Source organism: Micropterus salmoides, unplaced genomic scaffold, assembly GCF_014851395.1.
Source record: "Micropterus salmoides isolate LMB-PRFRI ecotype aquatic unplaced genomic scaffold, ASM1485139v1 Ms_hic_scaffold_8, whole genome shotgun sequence".
Lineage (NCBI taxonomy): Eukaryota > Metazoa > Chordata > Actinopteri > Centrarchiformes > Centrarchidae > Micropterus > Micropterus salmoides.
This window is the reverse complement of record NW_024044570.1, coordinates 22,620,058-22,634,955: the sequence shown is the minus strand read 5'-3', so window position 1 is coordinate 22,634,955 and position 14,898 is coordinate 22,620,058. Positions and strand designations below refer to the sequence as shown.

Below are 14,898 nucleotides of genomic sequence, written 5' to 3'. Positions count from 1 at the left end.
CCTCTTCGTGATGGTAAGCATGGAAAAGGAGTGTTGACTAAAGATGCTTATGTTGATTTCAGCTCTTAGTGTTTGTATGTGGACGCTTTAATGGGAATGTGGATCTTACAGATCAATTTGAGAAGTACCTATGATCTCATTCCACATTTTATTGTGTGTCATGTAATGTGGGGAACTGGTCTTGGTCTTGACTCGAGCCTAAAAGTCTTGGTCTTGTCTCGGTCTCCGTTTGGGTGGTCTTGACTACAACACTACCAACTCCAACTTTCTGACTTGACTCAGCATGCTGTGTCAGCCTGAATACAGCCAAAAGTCAAACTATACAAGGCATCCATGAGCTTACCAAGCTCTGCCTGACCCTACCCCTGTGGATGAACCTAAGCCATGTCCCACTACTCACATGAGAAGACAGACAAACAGGGATAACCCTGCAGGATGAGCTCGCACTTTTACAGCCAGCATGACAATGCATACCTGGGACAGTGTGTGTGTGTGTGTGTGTGTGTCTGTCTGAGCGAAGCTTTACGTCTACATGCATCCGTGTGATGCGCTTAGCATTGAGAGGGTGGTAATCTGAAAATCAGCTTTGCCTTGGGCAGGTGGTGTGAAACTTGGCAAGCAAGAAAGAAAGAGTGAGAGGGACGGTAGAGAAGGAAGGACAGAGTGAGTGTGTGAATGACAGGGATGAGTGTGAAAGAGAGTGTGAGAGTGGTTTATATTACATAACTCGCTTTTTCAATCCTCTGTTAAAAAGAGGGCACACTTGCATGCACATACACATGACAGCATATTATATATATGCATGTATTTGCTCAGAGAAAACATGCAATAACAACTAAAACACGTTAAAAAAAAGTTCTTGTCAACCAGTCCCGTGAAAACACAATGATCCTGCTAACAAGCAATGTCCATGGACAAAATAACCTCTGAGCCCCTGAGCCACAGACCTTCATTGTTGTCCAAAAACTATTTTTGAAAAAAAGTTTATGAGTCCATGCATTTTGACTCAATGTTGTCCAGAGCATATACATTGTACAGGAACGGACTGGTGGCATCTAGTTATTATTTTTGACTTTGCAAAGGTGGACAGTGGAGAGGTGACAGGAAATAAGATGGGTGGGGTTGTCACATGCAACAAAAGGTAAAATCAAACTGCAGACATTGTAATCATAGTATATCGTATGCATCTTAGCCAATAGGCCATCATGATACTCTGCCCTGCATTCTAATTCTGCAAGACAATTAATTTCCTCAAATCCAAAAGCATACACCACTTTTGTGCTTTGAATACTCAGTAGCACAACAAAAAGTGCATTAATCCACAGTTTACAATGAAAATAGTCCGCAACAAACAGCATTATTCATTCCTGTTTGAGTAACATTTGTGAAAAACTAAAGCGCCCAGATGATTTAAGATATTACTTAGCCTGTTTTTAAAATGACACTTTATATTTGTTTCCCACTTAGAAAAATGTATTGTCTTCAGTAGCAACAAATGTGCTTATAGCTGAGTATCACAGACAGCATAGTATAAGAGAGACAGGCCGCTGCATTATTGGCTTGGTTTCTAATGCAATCACAAAAGTATAGAATTACACCGGCCTTATCCTTTAGTGACAAAGTGCATTAGATTAGACAACATTTAAGTCTACAATGGTATTTTATGCATACTTTTACCCTTGTAATATTAGTATCCGTATGTATGAAACATTCTTTCAGGTGGTTTGTCCCTGAAAAGCCTCATCCATGACATCTTGAGGGCAAGTAGCAGCACAAACATTTATAAAGCTACCCTTATTCGACAGCCAAAACAAGTGAAGTGCAGCAGTAAGAGCAAACACATTTTTACACTGTGACTGCTGCAGATCTTCCTCTCACTGCCCGAGCAGTGCTCCTGGCATGACCCAGGCAAACAGAGAACAGGGCCTGGGTGGTACTAGAGGGGAGAGGGATAGAGAAAATAACTCTGGCGGGCAGACAGAATGAGATATACTCAGACAAAGCATGGAGGGGGCAAAGGAGGAAGAGAGAGGCAGCAAGCGGACAGAGGACTAAGAGTAGGAAGGGAGGGAGGGAGGGAGAACGTGATGGTCCACGTGACGCTGGCTCAGCCACTGCAGGCTGTTACGTAAGCGCACCCCCTGCCCTGTCTCCTCATGGACTGAGCAGACTGCGATTCTCTCCAATCCCTCACTCTGCAGCCGCTGCCCACTTTTTTTTCGCCCCTTCCACTCACATGGCTCCTCACATGGCTGCCTCCCTCCCTCCCCCCCTCCCTTCCTCGATCACTCTCTCTCCATCTCTTTCTCTCACTCTCCTCCACCCACTCATTGCACCCCAGGGGAGCCACCAACCTCTGCTGTCACTCTGTCTCTCTCCCCCCTTCTGTTTTTTTGTCTGTCTGCCTCTCCCTCTCTCATTATTTCCATCAATCCTTTTTCACCCTCTCTCTTTCTCCCTCTCCCTCTCTCCTGTGCAGTGAGGCTGCAGCTCCACGCTCTGGGCTACAGGGATATGACAAAGAGAGGCCACAAATACATGCTTGAGCACACTCACGCACACCTACACAAACTGACATTTCACATATCGTTACCGCACTGTCTGGCTTCTCGAATGCCGCTTTTAAAAAAGTGGCTGTTTTTCCACTTTGAATTCCTCTGATCTTGTTCCACACAACTGTTGAATAAATTGCCTTTTCGAAAAAACAGCTTGGCTGACTGACACAAGATGCAACCACAAATAGGGTAAACAAAACTCTCACTCCTCGAGCAGCTGTAAGTGACACTGGCTGACATGTACTATATTGAGAAGGGTAGTCTTGACAGTATTACTAATGCAATTACACTAAAGGGGGGTAAAGCAACATATATTCTATTTTAACACTCATTCAACCACGTTCTGGTGCGACAAAAACAGCCTTCAGTAGGACAGCATTGTCCGCCAAAAACAACCACGTCTGCATGAAATCCCACATCAGAGGACAGAGACACATGTTTTCTCCTAAGTTTACTTCAGGACAACAGTTAGTACAATAAACTGAGCTCTTAGTGATGCAAAACAACGGACGATTCTTTGGAGTTGTTGTCTTCTTATGCACACTGATTGAAGTCTTGCCCGGAGCAGCTCATTTCGTGTTGTGTGAATTGCACAGCATCGCCTCCTCTCACCACGCAGCTGGAACAAACTCTCCTAAACCTTTCAAAGGTGATCACAGACTTGACTTTTTTGTACTTTGGCCCTCACCCCCCACCCCCTTAGTGCACACACATGCAGCCACCTCCTTAATTCTCCTCTACCAACTCTTGTCATTCACTTTCCAGGCCTCTGGCTGAGAGGGGGTGCAGCAGGAGTCAGGCTCCTGCACCCCCACTCGCTGCAGTATTGATTTGTTTGTTCAATGTTTGCCCCCACCCCCCCTTCCTTACTTCCTCCCTCCTGTTCTCCCTCTCAGTATGAGTGTGTCCTCAAGTGCCTCCCTGCCTTATGTAACACAGAAAGGCCCACAGCATACTGATTAAGGGGAGTCTGGGCTCTGGGCCGATAGACATGGGAAACAAGGACTACACTGCACTGCTGATAGGTGTACAGCACTGCTGGCACTTGAATACAGAGCTAACTCCAAACTTTAAGATAATGTTACCTAATTCATGTGTTTTTTACAGTAACAGAGTAACACAGTGTTTGAGAATCCTAAAAGTGAGAAACAATTGAATGATAGCCGTGACATCCCCATGCAGGGTCAGGTACTCACAGACTCCTGAAAGCATTCCTTCTTGTCCAGCATCTCTCTGAGTGTCTGCAGGATCTTGATGCACAGCTTCTCCTCTTTGTCCATTAGCTTCTTGGTGTGTTTGATCAGTCTGACAGGGTGACAAGAGAAGTGTTCTATCATTTACAGTCATGTCCTGCTAATGTAGTCACTGGCTCACAAGTGAAAACAAAGCAATACTTTATTGATCACCATAGGTATTTTCTTCAGGTCAGAGAGCAGCAGTGTAACAGCACACCTGGAGGTTTGATGATGTATCAAACTGAATTTTTATGAAATACCTAATATGTTAGTTTGAGTGGTCTCCTGACCACAGATACACTCAGTTAAATTTTTTTATATGTATTTGTTTATTTTAAAGCTAAATGATGGTCTTTGTAATATTATTCAAATATGTTTTGATAATTAGTTAATCTTCACTTTTAGCTGTTTTCCAAAGACTCCCTAACTTGTAAATATAATAGTAACAGTAATTAACAGTATTTCATCAGTGTAGGTTTTAGTTAATACTAGTTGTTCCATCCTGGTTAAGTCCTATATTTCTTGCCAATGCCAATCTTTAACTTAGCCCAAATAAATATGATAAATATCAGAAGAAATAAACAGTTATCTGCAACTTTTGATGTCTTAACTCATCTGCTGGTCTTGTCTGTAGTTTGTTGCTCCATACACAGGCTACAGACAGTGACTTACTTGGACATGAAAGCGCCGCTCTCACAGCGTATCCGAGCAACCTCTGGAAACAGCAGCTCAGGGCTGTGAAGAACATCCACCAGCACAGAAAACTCTGCCTGAACCTTCGGACTGAACTGCTCCTCCAGAAGGGACACAACCCCCTGTACATCACAGATAGACACACGTAAAAGCTCAATCAAATGCTGTCCTGCAGTGACTGACACTGCTGAACACCATACAATAGAGCTCACATAAAAGTTCTCAACTTGGACTCTCCTGTTCATGTAATTTATTAGCCACGCTAGCAGCATGGCTCTAGGGATGGCAGTGTTGGTCAGTCAGTTCACCACTTTAGTACAGAATGAAATATCTCTAATACTCTCTAATAACTGTTGGCTGGATTGCAATGACATTTTGTACAGACATTTTCTCTAGCACCACCTTGAGGTTGACAATTTAGATTTTTAAGTGAAATATGTCAACAAGTATTTAATGGCTTGCCATAAAATATGGTCTAGACAATCGTGTCCCATTAAGAATGAAGAAATTTGGTGATTCCTTAACTTCTCATGCAAAATAATGACATTCCCAGCAGCCTTAGGGCTAATTAGCTAATGTTAGCATCCTAACACGCTAAACTAACTCAACTAAGATTGAAAGAGTAAATGTTACACCTGCTTAACAATTGTCACTACGAGCATGTTAGCAAGCTGACATTAGCATTAAGCTCAAAGCACTGATGTGCCTACATGCGGTCTCGGTTCCACTAGCATGTCTGTCGACTTGTAGTCTTGGTTAAAAAAAAAAGTGCACCTGCAGCTTCTCAATGATGTTCTTATAGTCAGGGCCACCCAGGGGCTCCTTGCGGGGACGTGTGCGGGCAGAGATCCTCCAGTCCTTGGCTGCTCGCTGCACCATGTTGCTATGGACCTTGAGAGACAAAGTGTTGACCTGACTGTCCAGGTCCACAGGGATGGCTATGGCCCGTGCCTTAGCTGTGGGAAAACATGCAAGGTTAGATGTTTGTGTGAGTTTATTTGTTCTGCTCGTACAGCAAACACAGCACAGACACCGTAACCCCAGGTGATCCAGTAGAGATTCTTGCAGTACTGTGCAGCTCATACTTCTACTGTGACATGAAAAACAACACATATCTGAATAAATACAACAAAATCAATACATTTACTATAACAGTACATTTATTATTAATTTACATTTTAATAGTACAGCACTCACCAACGTCAGCCAGGGTTTTGATACAACTCTCAATATTGGCCTTCTGAGCGGAGTTGATCCAGGTGCAGTTGTAGATCCTGAAAGCAGACTGGAGTAGCTTGATGAAGACAGACTGGTTTGTCTGTGAAAAAGAGGAGAGAGAGCAGGGAATAGTGTTTTTTTTAAAGGACGTGAGTGTAGAGAAAGACAGAGACAATCCTGATGGGAACACTTCAATATTGTCTAACCCTTCAATATTTTCTCTGATAGGAGACATTAGTACAGACTTCTGCGTAAAACACCTCAAGCAGCCGCTCTAGGTACAAATGTCTTCAATGATACTGGAAGGTCCCAGGAGAAGGTGCAGTGAAGGAGGCAGTCTGCTGTCAAATATTTTTACTGTAAAGTATCTAAAAGTTGGCAAAGGGTTTGGACATGCACATGAGTGACTCTCCCTATGCGTGCGCATTTCACCTGCTTGTCAGAGGTGAAAAACAATACCTGCAGGTTGGAGTGATTGACGGAGAAAGGTGAGCTGAAGAAACCCTTGACAATGGCCATCACTGTCTCTGTCACATACTTCTCCAGGGCAGAATCAGCATGGTTACGGTCAGTGGTAGTGTTGCACACCTTAAATACAAAACGAAATAGAGGAAAAATTCTGAACAAGCTCAACCTCACACTACATCTTTTTCATTTTCTCTGCACATGCAGTATGTGAATAGATGCAGCATATGAGTAAGCCTCAGTGTATTGTTATCTGGTAGACACGTGTGACTTTTCAATCTGACAGAGCCTTACACTGGACATGTCCACCAGAAAGTTGTCAAAGAGCTTCCAGATATGGTTAGATGTGTAGATCTCCTTCATTTCTACCTCTGTGTCCACGTAGCAGTGATTCACAAAGTTCACATAAGCAGTTTTCACCTGGGGATAAAGAAATAACAAAATAAGATGCCTGGTTACTTTCAGATAAAAGATTATATATATATATATATATATATATATATATATATATACATACATACATACATACATACACACACACACACACACACACACACGCATGTACCATAAAGCTCATGCTATATTATTGTTCTTTCCTAGTAAAATAGTCAAGCCTTTACCTCGGGTATACAGTTGATGTTAGTGACAACTTTGACGATGTCGTCCAGTGGTAGCAGAGAATTGCATTTCAGCTCAGTGTAGACGTTCTTGCCCTCGGTACAAGCAGCCAGTAGCTCCACAAGTGTGTTGTGGTATGCCAGAGCTCCATCTAGATCTCCCCGGTCTCGCTCAGAGCCCATCATCTCCAGCAACACCGGGAAGGAGGAGCGGTCGTTGTAGAACACCAGCACATCCTCGCCTCCGTTCACCAGCTGGACAGATGAACAGAGACCCAAAGAAACGTTACATGAGGTAAATGCAGGGTTTACCTGAGGTCCTGCCACTATCACCAGAACATATTCAATGTAAACAATTATACTAACAAATGCATAAAAGCCCAAGTGTTTTCTTTTGCAAATATTTCTTAATGTAACACATGGGCAATACCACAATGAACTGGATATTTTATAGCACTGAATTTTAAGAATCCTGATCATTTTTGTAATTAAATGCAGCAAACTGCTCCTGTACCTAAACAGTAAACATAACAACTGTAAGGTATGTGTGTACTCCATATGACATAACCTTCTAAATACTATACACTAAAGAAATAAATAACAAATTAGACATCTTCAGTATTCCCTTCTACTGTAATCTGTACTGTAATAGTAATAACAGAGACATGTTACATTTTTCTGGTGATCGGTGGTTGCAATTTATGCAAAATATTACTGTTGAGGGAGAACCATCATGTGGATTGATGTGCTGTGAACAAATATGTTATTTCTCACCTCTGTCATGACTTTGTCCTGACATTTCTTCACATACTTCCCATCAGCTTTCACAATGGTTTCCAGGAACTTGAGGTACTTAACGTGTCTTCCGTGTGTTTCAATGCAGTGGACAAAATGATGGACCACGCGATCGCTGATCTCATTGCACAGCTGGTAGTTATTCATAAAGATGTGACGCATTGTCTCAGCTTCCAGCAGCTGGTGGAAAACATCACGATTCAGTCTTTTAGAAGATCATCGTCATGAAAACAGCATATGGATTCATTTGGGTAACAGAAATAAGAATCAAAGCTGTTCCTAATCAAGGCAACATATGACTTTTCAGCGGTCAGGCTGCTGTTGTTTTGGACCTTGTACTTTTCATTCTGCTGATCGTACTGCATGCTCTACTACAAAAGGCTGTAAGGTATGTCAAGGGAAAAGTGCAGTGAGGTTATATCAATATACCCCTGGAGTGAGGAAGAGGTTCTGGTGTTTATTTAGCAGAGCTTGGTTCTGAGGGTTTCCTTTGCAGAAGTTTTGCAGAAAGGTATGCGCCAGGGTCATGATATCATTCATCTTCTCATCACTCTGTGCAAAGGCAGAACCAAAACAATTTAGGGAAAGATTAGTAGAAAGTCAGAAACCATGTCACACCAACACTTCACAGAAACATCAAGTGCAACAAGTTATTCAGTTGCCTGTTCTGGTTGTTACTGACCTTCTCATAGGGGATCTGCAGCAGGTCCAGCACGACAGTATGGGCCCCCATGTTCTTCAGCAGCCTTTGCTGCTGCACACGACTCTTTTTACTGGGATAACACAGCTTACTGAGCCGCTGTAGGATCTAAATATCAGACACACACCTTTTGTAGACACACTACAGAAAAAAATGACAAGAAAACTCTGTAAATAAAAGATGCGGAGCTCACCTCTTTGACGACACTGTAGTTGTTTGCTTTGTCGCTATCAATTTGAGGTTTATTATCTCCATCCTGTACTGGGCTCAGGACAACCTCCTGGCAAGAGACATGCATGAAGGAAAATGAGTATGTAATCCAGTGTATAAATAAAAGTACGCTAAGTATGTTTATGACTAAGTTACTAAAGCCCCACAATTCTTATGTGTTCACTCCAAAAGGTTCATCTTTGGCATGCCACAACCTTTACATCCAGTTTCTAATTACCAGGCATTTGGCACAGTGTGATGGGAAAAGTCCCCGCACCGATCCTTGTGCATAAGTGTGACAATAATGATGTGAAGACAACATTACATGTTACAGACCTGACTTACAGCAGAATCCTGTTCTGCCAGACATTATTATTCATTATTCCTAAGTACTAAGCTAACAAAGCAGCCTTCCATCAGCTTTGAGGAACAATCAAACAACAAACAAAGACGCCATTTAGAGTGCATCTGATTGACTGATGGGATGTTTAGGATAAATATAGTAACTTCCTGTGAAGAAATACATGTCACACTCAAATCTGAAGTGTGGAATTTTGTTTTTACATGCTGGATACCGTTACATGATGGTACAGCACCTCAGTGTTCTGTTCTTTGCCCTGTCTGTTCCCCAGGTCTTCACCAATGTAGACTCCACTCTTCTCCACCCACAGCTCTGACTTCTCAACAGTCAGACGCAGTTGATCCAGGTCTGTCTTGATCTGCTTATAGTTGTCTACATCCTGCTCTGACACTAGCAGCTGGACCTGGAAACGCGCGCGCGCACACACACACACACACACACGCACACAGAGGATGAGAAATAAACCAGACATAAAAGATACAAATGTGTGTGAGAACCTATCTCTGCCAAGAAGTCTTAGTGCACCACTTGGGAAAGTCAGCACATTGTTAAAACGGGAGCTTGTGCAGCTCTAGATTCCAGCTGAGGAAACTCTTAGTGAGATAGTTTACAGCATCTGCTGTTTGGCACTTTGAAGAACCCTCTTAATCCAAACTGATTGCATCAACCATGACAAAAATGACTTAGCTGAGGAAGTGACAAACACCACATCTGTCTGCTCACCAAGTATCAAATGCTTGAGTTTAACTGCTGTGTCGCTACCTGTTTGAAGGCCTGCAGCACCTCGGCTCTCTGGCTGAAGTGTTTGAAGATGAGCTGCAGCGAGCCAGACACCAGCAGGGGGTAATCTTGCATGATGAGATGGATCAGAACTCTCAAAAACGTCCGGCCACCCTCGTCGTCCAGCTCCACCGCACTTAACTCTGAGCTGAAATCATACATATACAAGCTTAGACGGGGGGTTTTAAGCAGATGCAATCATATCCAAAGAGACTAAGAGCAGATCATCCAGTGTATTTCAGCACAGCTTCACCTACCTCCCTGCAAACATGCTCTCTGCTTTGGTTGCAATCTCATCTATGTCGGGTTCAGAAGCTGGAGAAAATATAAAGTGGATAACTGGTCAGTGAAGTACAGCAGGCTGCAGTAGTAAACACCTCATTTAGAACATAAAAAGGCTTCAGTATTGGCATTAAGAGAGAATAAAGTCTCACGTGTCACTAGGGGGAAATCAGCCACAGAAGCAGAGCTGTCGGTTATAGTCTTGTCCCCAAACTCTTTCTTGTAGATGGACAACAAGTATGTGATCCTATAATCCAACCTCACGCTCAGGATGAACTAACAGAGATGCATGTGAAAGAAAAAGCACACAAAAAGAGACTTAAGCACTGAAATCAAACTCTACACTAAAAGTGTATCCAGTAGGTGGCGCTTACTTGCAGGATCTCAATGATCTTCAGCTTGGTGTCCATCACCATGACATCCTCATTGTCCGGCAGGAAGAGTCCTTTCCCATAGCGCAGAGAGGGAGAGGTGTCAGGGAGGCTGTGCGGCACACCACGACTCAATACCATCTGAGTCATCATTTCCCCAACTCCGTGGATCGTACGCAGGACATTGTTGCCTAAAGGAAACATTCATCATCTTCTTACATAGTTGACATATTTCAGCTCAAGCATATGACTATTCGTGTCATAGAAGCTAAAACAAATTCCCTGAGGACATCAAATGGATGGCCCAGAACTTTCTCCATGCGACCAAAAAATAAATCTAGAGTTATTGTTTTCAGACATTTAAACCTAACCACCCTTTTTATTTACTACTTTGTCCACTTAAACATTTCCAAAAAGGTTTTTCAATCCAGTTGCAATCTATCCTGAATCATTTTCCAAGAGCAGATCGGTCCTTTATTTCTCTGATCTGCAGAAAGTCATCTTTAACCTTATATCTCTATGTGTCCATTTCTGTAACTTCATATTTTGGTTCTACTGACACCCAGGCTCCTTTATCTTCTTAGATTCTTAGAAGATCTAAAAAGAAAGACTAATACGCCAGTTCTTTTCCCCCTCTCCTTCGACTCTGTTTAATTCTAAATCCTAATGTTTTTATGCATAGCCTTGCTCCTGCATACATTTATTAACGACGCTGGCCTCTTGTCTGTCCTTCACTTGGAGAAGATAAATCATTTGGTCATCATTTTAAGGTGAATCCCAAGGTTTTTTTTTTTTATTTAGCCACCAAATTATAGAACCTCCCCCTTCAATTATTTTAGTCCCATAAATACGAAACAACAAAATATAGTTTAAATCATTAGCTTTAAACTTTCTATCTACTGTTTTAAGTGCTACATAAAAGAATAAAGCTTAGCTGACCAACGCAATGAAATAATGGACTTCTGCAGTGTAACTGGACTAACCAGCCTCTGGGCTCTTGTTGAGCTTGTTCATGAAGGTGAGTGGGTGCTGGACAATATCCAGGATGGCCAGCAGGGTGCGCGTGAGACGCAGCAGCTCACTAAAGCTATAGAAACCAAAGTAAACCAGGTTACGAGCCAGATTCACCACCTGGAAGAGAGAAGTACAACAAGCACATTACTGAAATTAACCTGTGTGAGAAACTAAATGTGGATTAAAGTACTCTAATCATATCTGAAATGCATATGCACCATGTTGAGTTTATTTTACCTCTAGTGTGAGTTCATTCTTGTCTTTATCCCCAAATGGAAAATGCTGGCTGACCACGTCTCTAAGGTATTCTTCCACAAACTCCATGGTGGGAGCAAACCTCCTCTTCATGTCTTCTCTTGAGGTGTCAGTGGACTCATACTCAAACCTGTGGAAAAAGCACAATCACAATCACAATCTCAGCCTGCACTAACACATATAATCATACAGACAGTCACTCACTCGTGGATGGTGATCTTGGAGGGGATCTCGGTCCAGAGGCGAGCGTAGCGTACAGGCACCACAGCCTCCTGTGGGTCACGGTCCACATGCATGTGCAGCATGAGACGGCAGAAGGAGGCTCTGAGGTTGTAGGGAAGGCAGTCGTCATACATGCAGCGCAGGATCAGGTCCACAGGTAGCTGACAGGAGATTTGGTTGATGGCTAGGTACTGACGGTCCAGACACATTTTAGCAAACAAGTTGAGTTGGTACCTACACGGAAGCAAAAGACAAGGGGAGAGATGTTTGTTTGCAGATTGGAGATGGGAAGAAAAGGAGAAAAACATTCACTCGTGCTTGCTTGTATGAACTATTTTTGTGTTACGGGGAGAGAAGGTGTAGCATATAGGGGAACTAAAGGAAAGTCACCTGTAATAGGTGATGATGTCTACATCCATCTTGTGGTTGCCCTTAGCATCCTGGGCCAGATGGCGAATGGATTTGCCATGAGGCTCCTTGTGGCTGTCGATCCAGTAGAGCCAAACCTCCTCCTCCTCATCCACTTCTTCATGCGGTGAAGAGTCCAGGGTGGTCTCTGTGTTAGACATTAGTCTGGGGGGTGGGGGTGGTGACATAAATCAGTTACTAGTAAAACTGCACATATTACACTCTGACGTAGAGCTGCTGCTGCTGAATTCCACAAGAAGCAACACTTGAAGAAACATGCCGTGGAGAGTACTGCTTGTGCGTGTTTATACATGTTTAAAAAATGAACGCCTGAAATATGACAGGATCAACTTGGATGTTTTTAAATACAGATGCCACAGGGTGTGACTCACTTGGTCTGGATGAGGATATCTGCGTTGGCGGGGTTCAGCATAAATTTACAGATAAGCTCCTGTGTGACGGGGATGGCAGTTTTGTTGGACACACAGAGATCTGAGAGATAATCCAGGAATCTGGAAGAATAGACCCGACATGAATCACCATGTTTAACCAATGTTTTACACACAAAGTTTCAGCATAGGAACATGTGAACTGATTGTACACATGGAAGTTTGAGTATGTTCCTGACTGTACGCAGCATTCTTTGTCTGTCCCCCTTGTTTTATATGACAGATTTTGTAGGTTTTCTGTCTTATAGTATTTACTGTATTTTATGTAAAGCAGGGGGACACAAAAACCTCCACACCTTATAATCTACCCATTATGCACTCCAATACAACACCACATAGGTGAAATAATAATATTTTACATTTCATATTAGGAGGGTTAAGATGGTACAATTCACATATTGGATTGGATTGCATTATAATGTATAACAACAAGTATAATGCATTATTCAGTTCATGTTTCACAAAATTAACCATTTAAACAAAAGTCTTATGTTTTCCTGCACAACATAATATTTTCCCTAAATGTTCTATTATTAAATTGCTCCCCTGGGTCATCATGCACTGGGAGGTGTACATGTCTGACCTGGGCTCTCTGTTGCGTCTCAGCAGGCTGACGAACGTCTCAATCTCTTTGGATGTGATGTGTTTTTCCAGCAGCTTGCGGTTGTTGTGCAGGAGGGCAGTGATTGTGTCTTCAGCCAGGATCTCATACCCAATCTGTGACTGCATGATTGAGAACTTTTTGGCAATATATTCCTACAGTGGCACAAGAAACACAAGGTTATAAACAGTACCACAAGTGGTAGTAGAATTACACTGAGAGACAATGGCTAAATGCAAATGTTCATTAAGCCATTAGCCAGGGAGAACTTGTTGAACAAGATAACTTTTTTTAAATCACTGATTCACATTCATGACATTACTGAGAGTTACACCTGAGAGCTGCCTGTCACCTCCACTGAGCAGCTAAACATGAGCTATTTGTGTTTAGTTAAGGGCTGCAAAAAAGCCACACTTACTGTATTTGTAAAGAAATGAAATTGAGAAGTGAGCAAATTTTATTTTCAGGCTGTAGGACAGCAAATATTGGGCATTTTTAGTTTGTAAAAATTGGTTAAAACAATGATGTACCTTTTGTAGTTATTTTGTAAGTGGTAATCATTGAATGTCCCTTTATATATATATCCTTTTAGTTAGTTTAGGCCTTTTTCACAGAAGACATTTTGACTTTTTATAATAGCAAAGCACATGTGATCCAAATATTAACAATAGCTCTGTCCTCAGAGTAAGTGTCCCTGTAAGCCATGACAGTGTGATCAATGTACTATCAACTGTACTATTTGCACATGTGCTTTTCCTTCTGTGACATGTCAAATTGTTTGTTGTTTTAATGAAGTAAAGATTAGGTGAGCTCTGAGAGAGTGAGGGGAACAAGAACAAACGAAACATGTCTTCTAGTGAGTTACCATATATTTACTTCTTGTTTTACTCTTGTAATAAAACCACACAAAAGCTTATCTGTAACATGCTAAAATGCAGGACAACTATAGCACAAGTACAGTAAAGTCTAAAGTTAGTGAAATCACTCAGCAGAATCAGTTCTCCAGGTGTATCTAGCTATAGACTACTCAATACTAGACTTGTGTGGAAGGCAGAAACATGCCTGGTTCTTGCGATAGTCCTGTTGGGAGTGGCGTAGCACCCTGTAGCAGAGGCTGAACATGTACTTGAAGTGGGCATAACGCTGGTCTCCCAAATCCTCCAACTTTAGCATCGGGCAATCATCCACACCTCTGAATGGAGCTCTCAAGATGCCAAAGATCTGGGGGAACAGAAACCCGCATACAATGACGAAGAATCAACAGAGAATCAGCAGACTATAGCAGGAAAATACGTAAAAACTCTTCTTAAGGCCAATCTTTGCTTATTGTAAAATATCACACTAATGGAAAGATCTGCCTTGGGCATCACTGTCAGTCCTGAGCCCTGGTGTTAAATTTCAGATCAATCTGCATTTTGTCCCAGCATAAGACTCTGTGTGCATGGGTTTGTGTGTGTGTGTGTGTGTGTGTACTCAGGCGGACCTGGGCGAGGATGTTTTGTTCCCTCATGAGTTTCTGCCTCTCTCGGTTGGGTGTAGAGGTGACCACAGACAGAACATCCTGACCATTGTTGGGTACCACACACACAAAGAAAAGCAGGTCTTCCAGGAGCTTAGTCACAAACCTGAAATATATATGAAGGCAAAAAAGAACATGAAATCATAAA

The 14,898-nt window shown here is 42.3% G+C and overlaps 1 protein-coding gene across 1 annotated transcript in view; it reads right to left on the bottom strand.

Moving 5' to 3' along the window:
* Positions 1-14,898, bottom strand: part of itpr2 (inositol 1,4,5-trisphosphate receptor, type 2) — a 56,446-nt gene that overhangs the window by 28,385 nt on the left and 13,163 nt on the right. Inside the window, exons 14-37 of the mRNA XM_038705548.1 lie at positions 14,715-14,856; positions 14,294-14,452; positions 13,214-13,386; positions 12,574-12,693; positions 12,164-12,346; positions 11,756-12,007; positions 11,534-11,681; positions 11,266-11,413; positions 10,286-10,473; positions 10,064-10,187; positions 9,887-9,944; positions 9,612-9,777; positions 9,085-9,252; positions 8,472-8,558; positions 8,261-8,386; positions 8,008-8,130; positions 7,558-7,758; positions 6,787-7,038; positions 6,461-6,586; positions 6,161-6,289; positions 5,681-5,801; positions 5,258-5,439; positions 4,463-4,605; positions 3,752-3,860 (exon numbers count right to left, since the gene is read on the bottom strand). Coding sequence (XP_038561476.1) covers positions 3,752-3,860; positions 4,463-4,605; positions 5,258-5,439; positions 5,681-5,801; positions 6,161-6,289; positions 6,461-6,586; positions 6,787-7,038; positions 7,558-7,758; positions 8,008-8,130; positions 8,261-8,386; positions 8,472-8,558; positions 9,085-9,252; positions 9,612-9,777; positions 9,887-9,944; positions 10,064-10,187; positions 10,286-10,473; positions 11,266-11,413; positions 11,534-11,681; positions 11,756-12,007; positions 12,164-12,346; positions 12,574-12,693; positions 13,214-13,386; positions 14,294-14,452; positions 14,715-14,856 — 3,628 coding nt within the window. The remainder of the gene's footprint in view (positions 1-3,751; positions 3,861-4,462; positions 4,606-5,257; positions 5,440-5,680; positions 5,802-6,160; positions 6,290-6,460; positions 6,587-6,786; positions 7,039-7,557; positions 7,759-8,007; positions 8,131-8,260; positions 8,387-8,471; positions 8,559-9,084; positions 9,253-9,611; positions 9,778-9,886; positions 9,945-10,063; positions 10,188-10,285; positions 10,474-11,265; positions 11,414-11,533; positions 11,682-11,755; positions 12,008-12,163; positions 12,347-12,573; positions 12,694-13,213; positions 13,387-14,293; positions 14,453-14,714; positions 14,857-14,898) is intronic.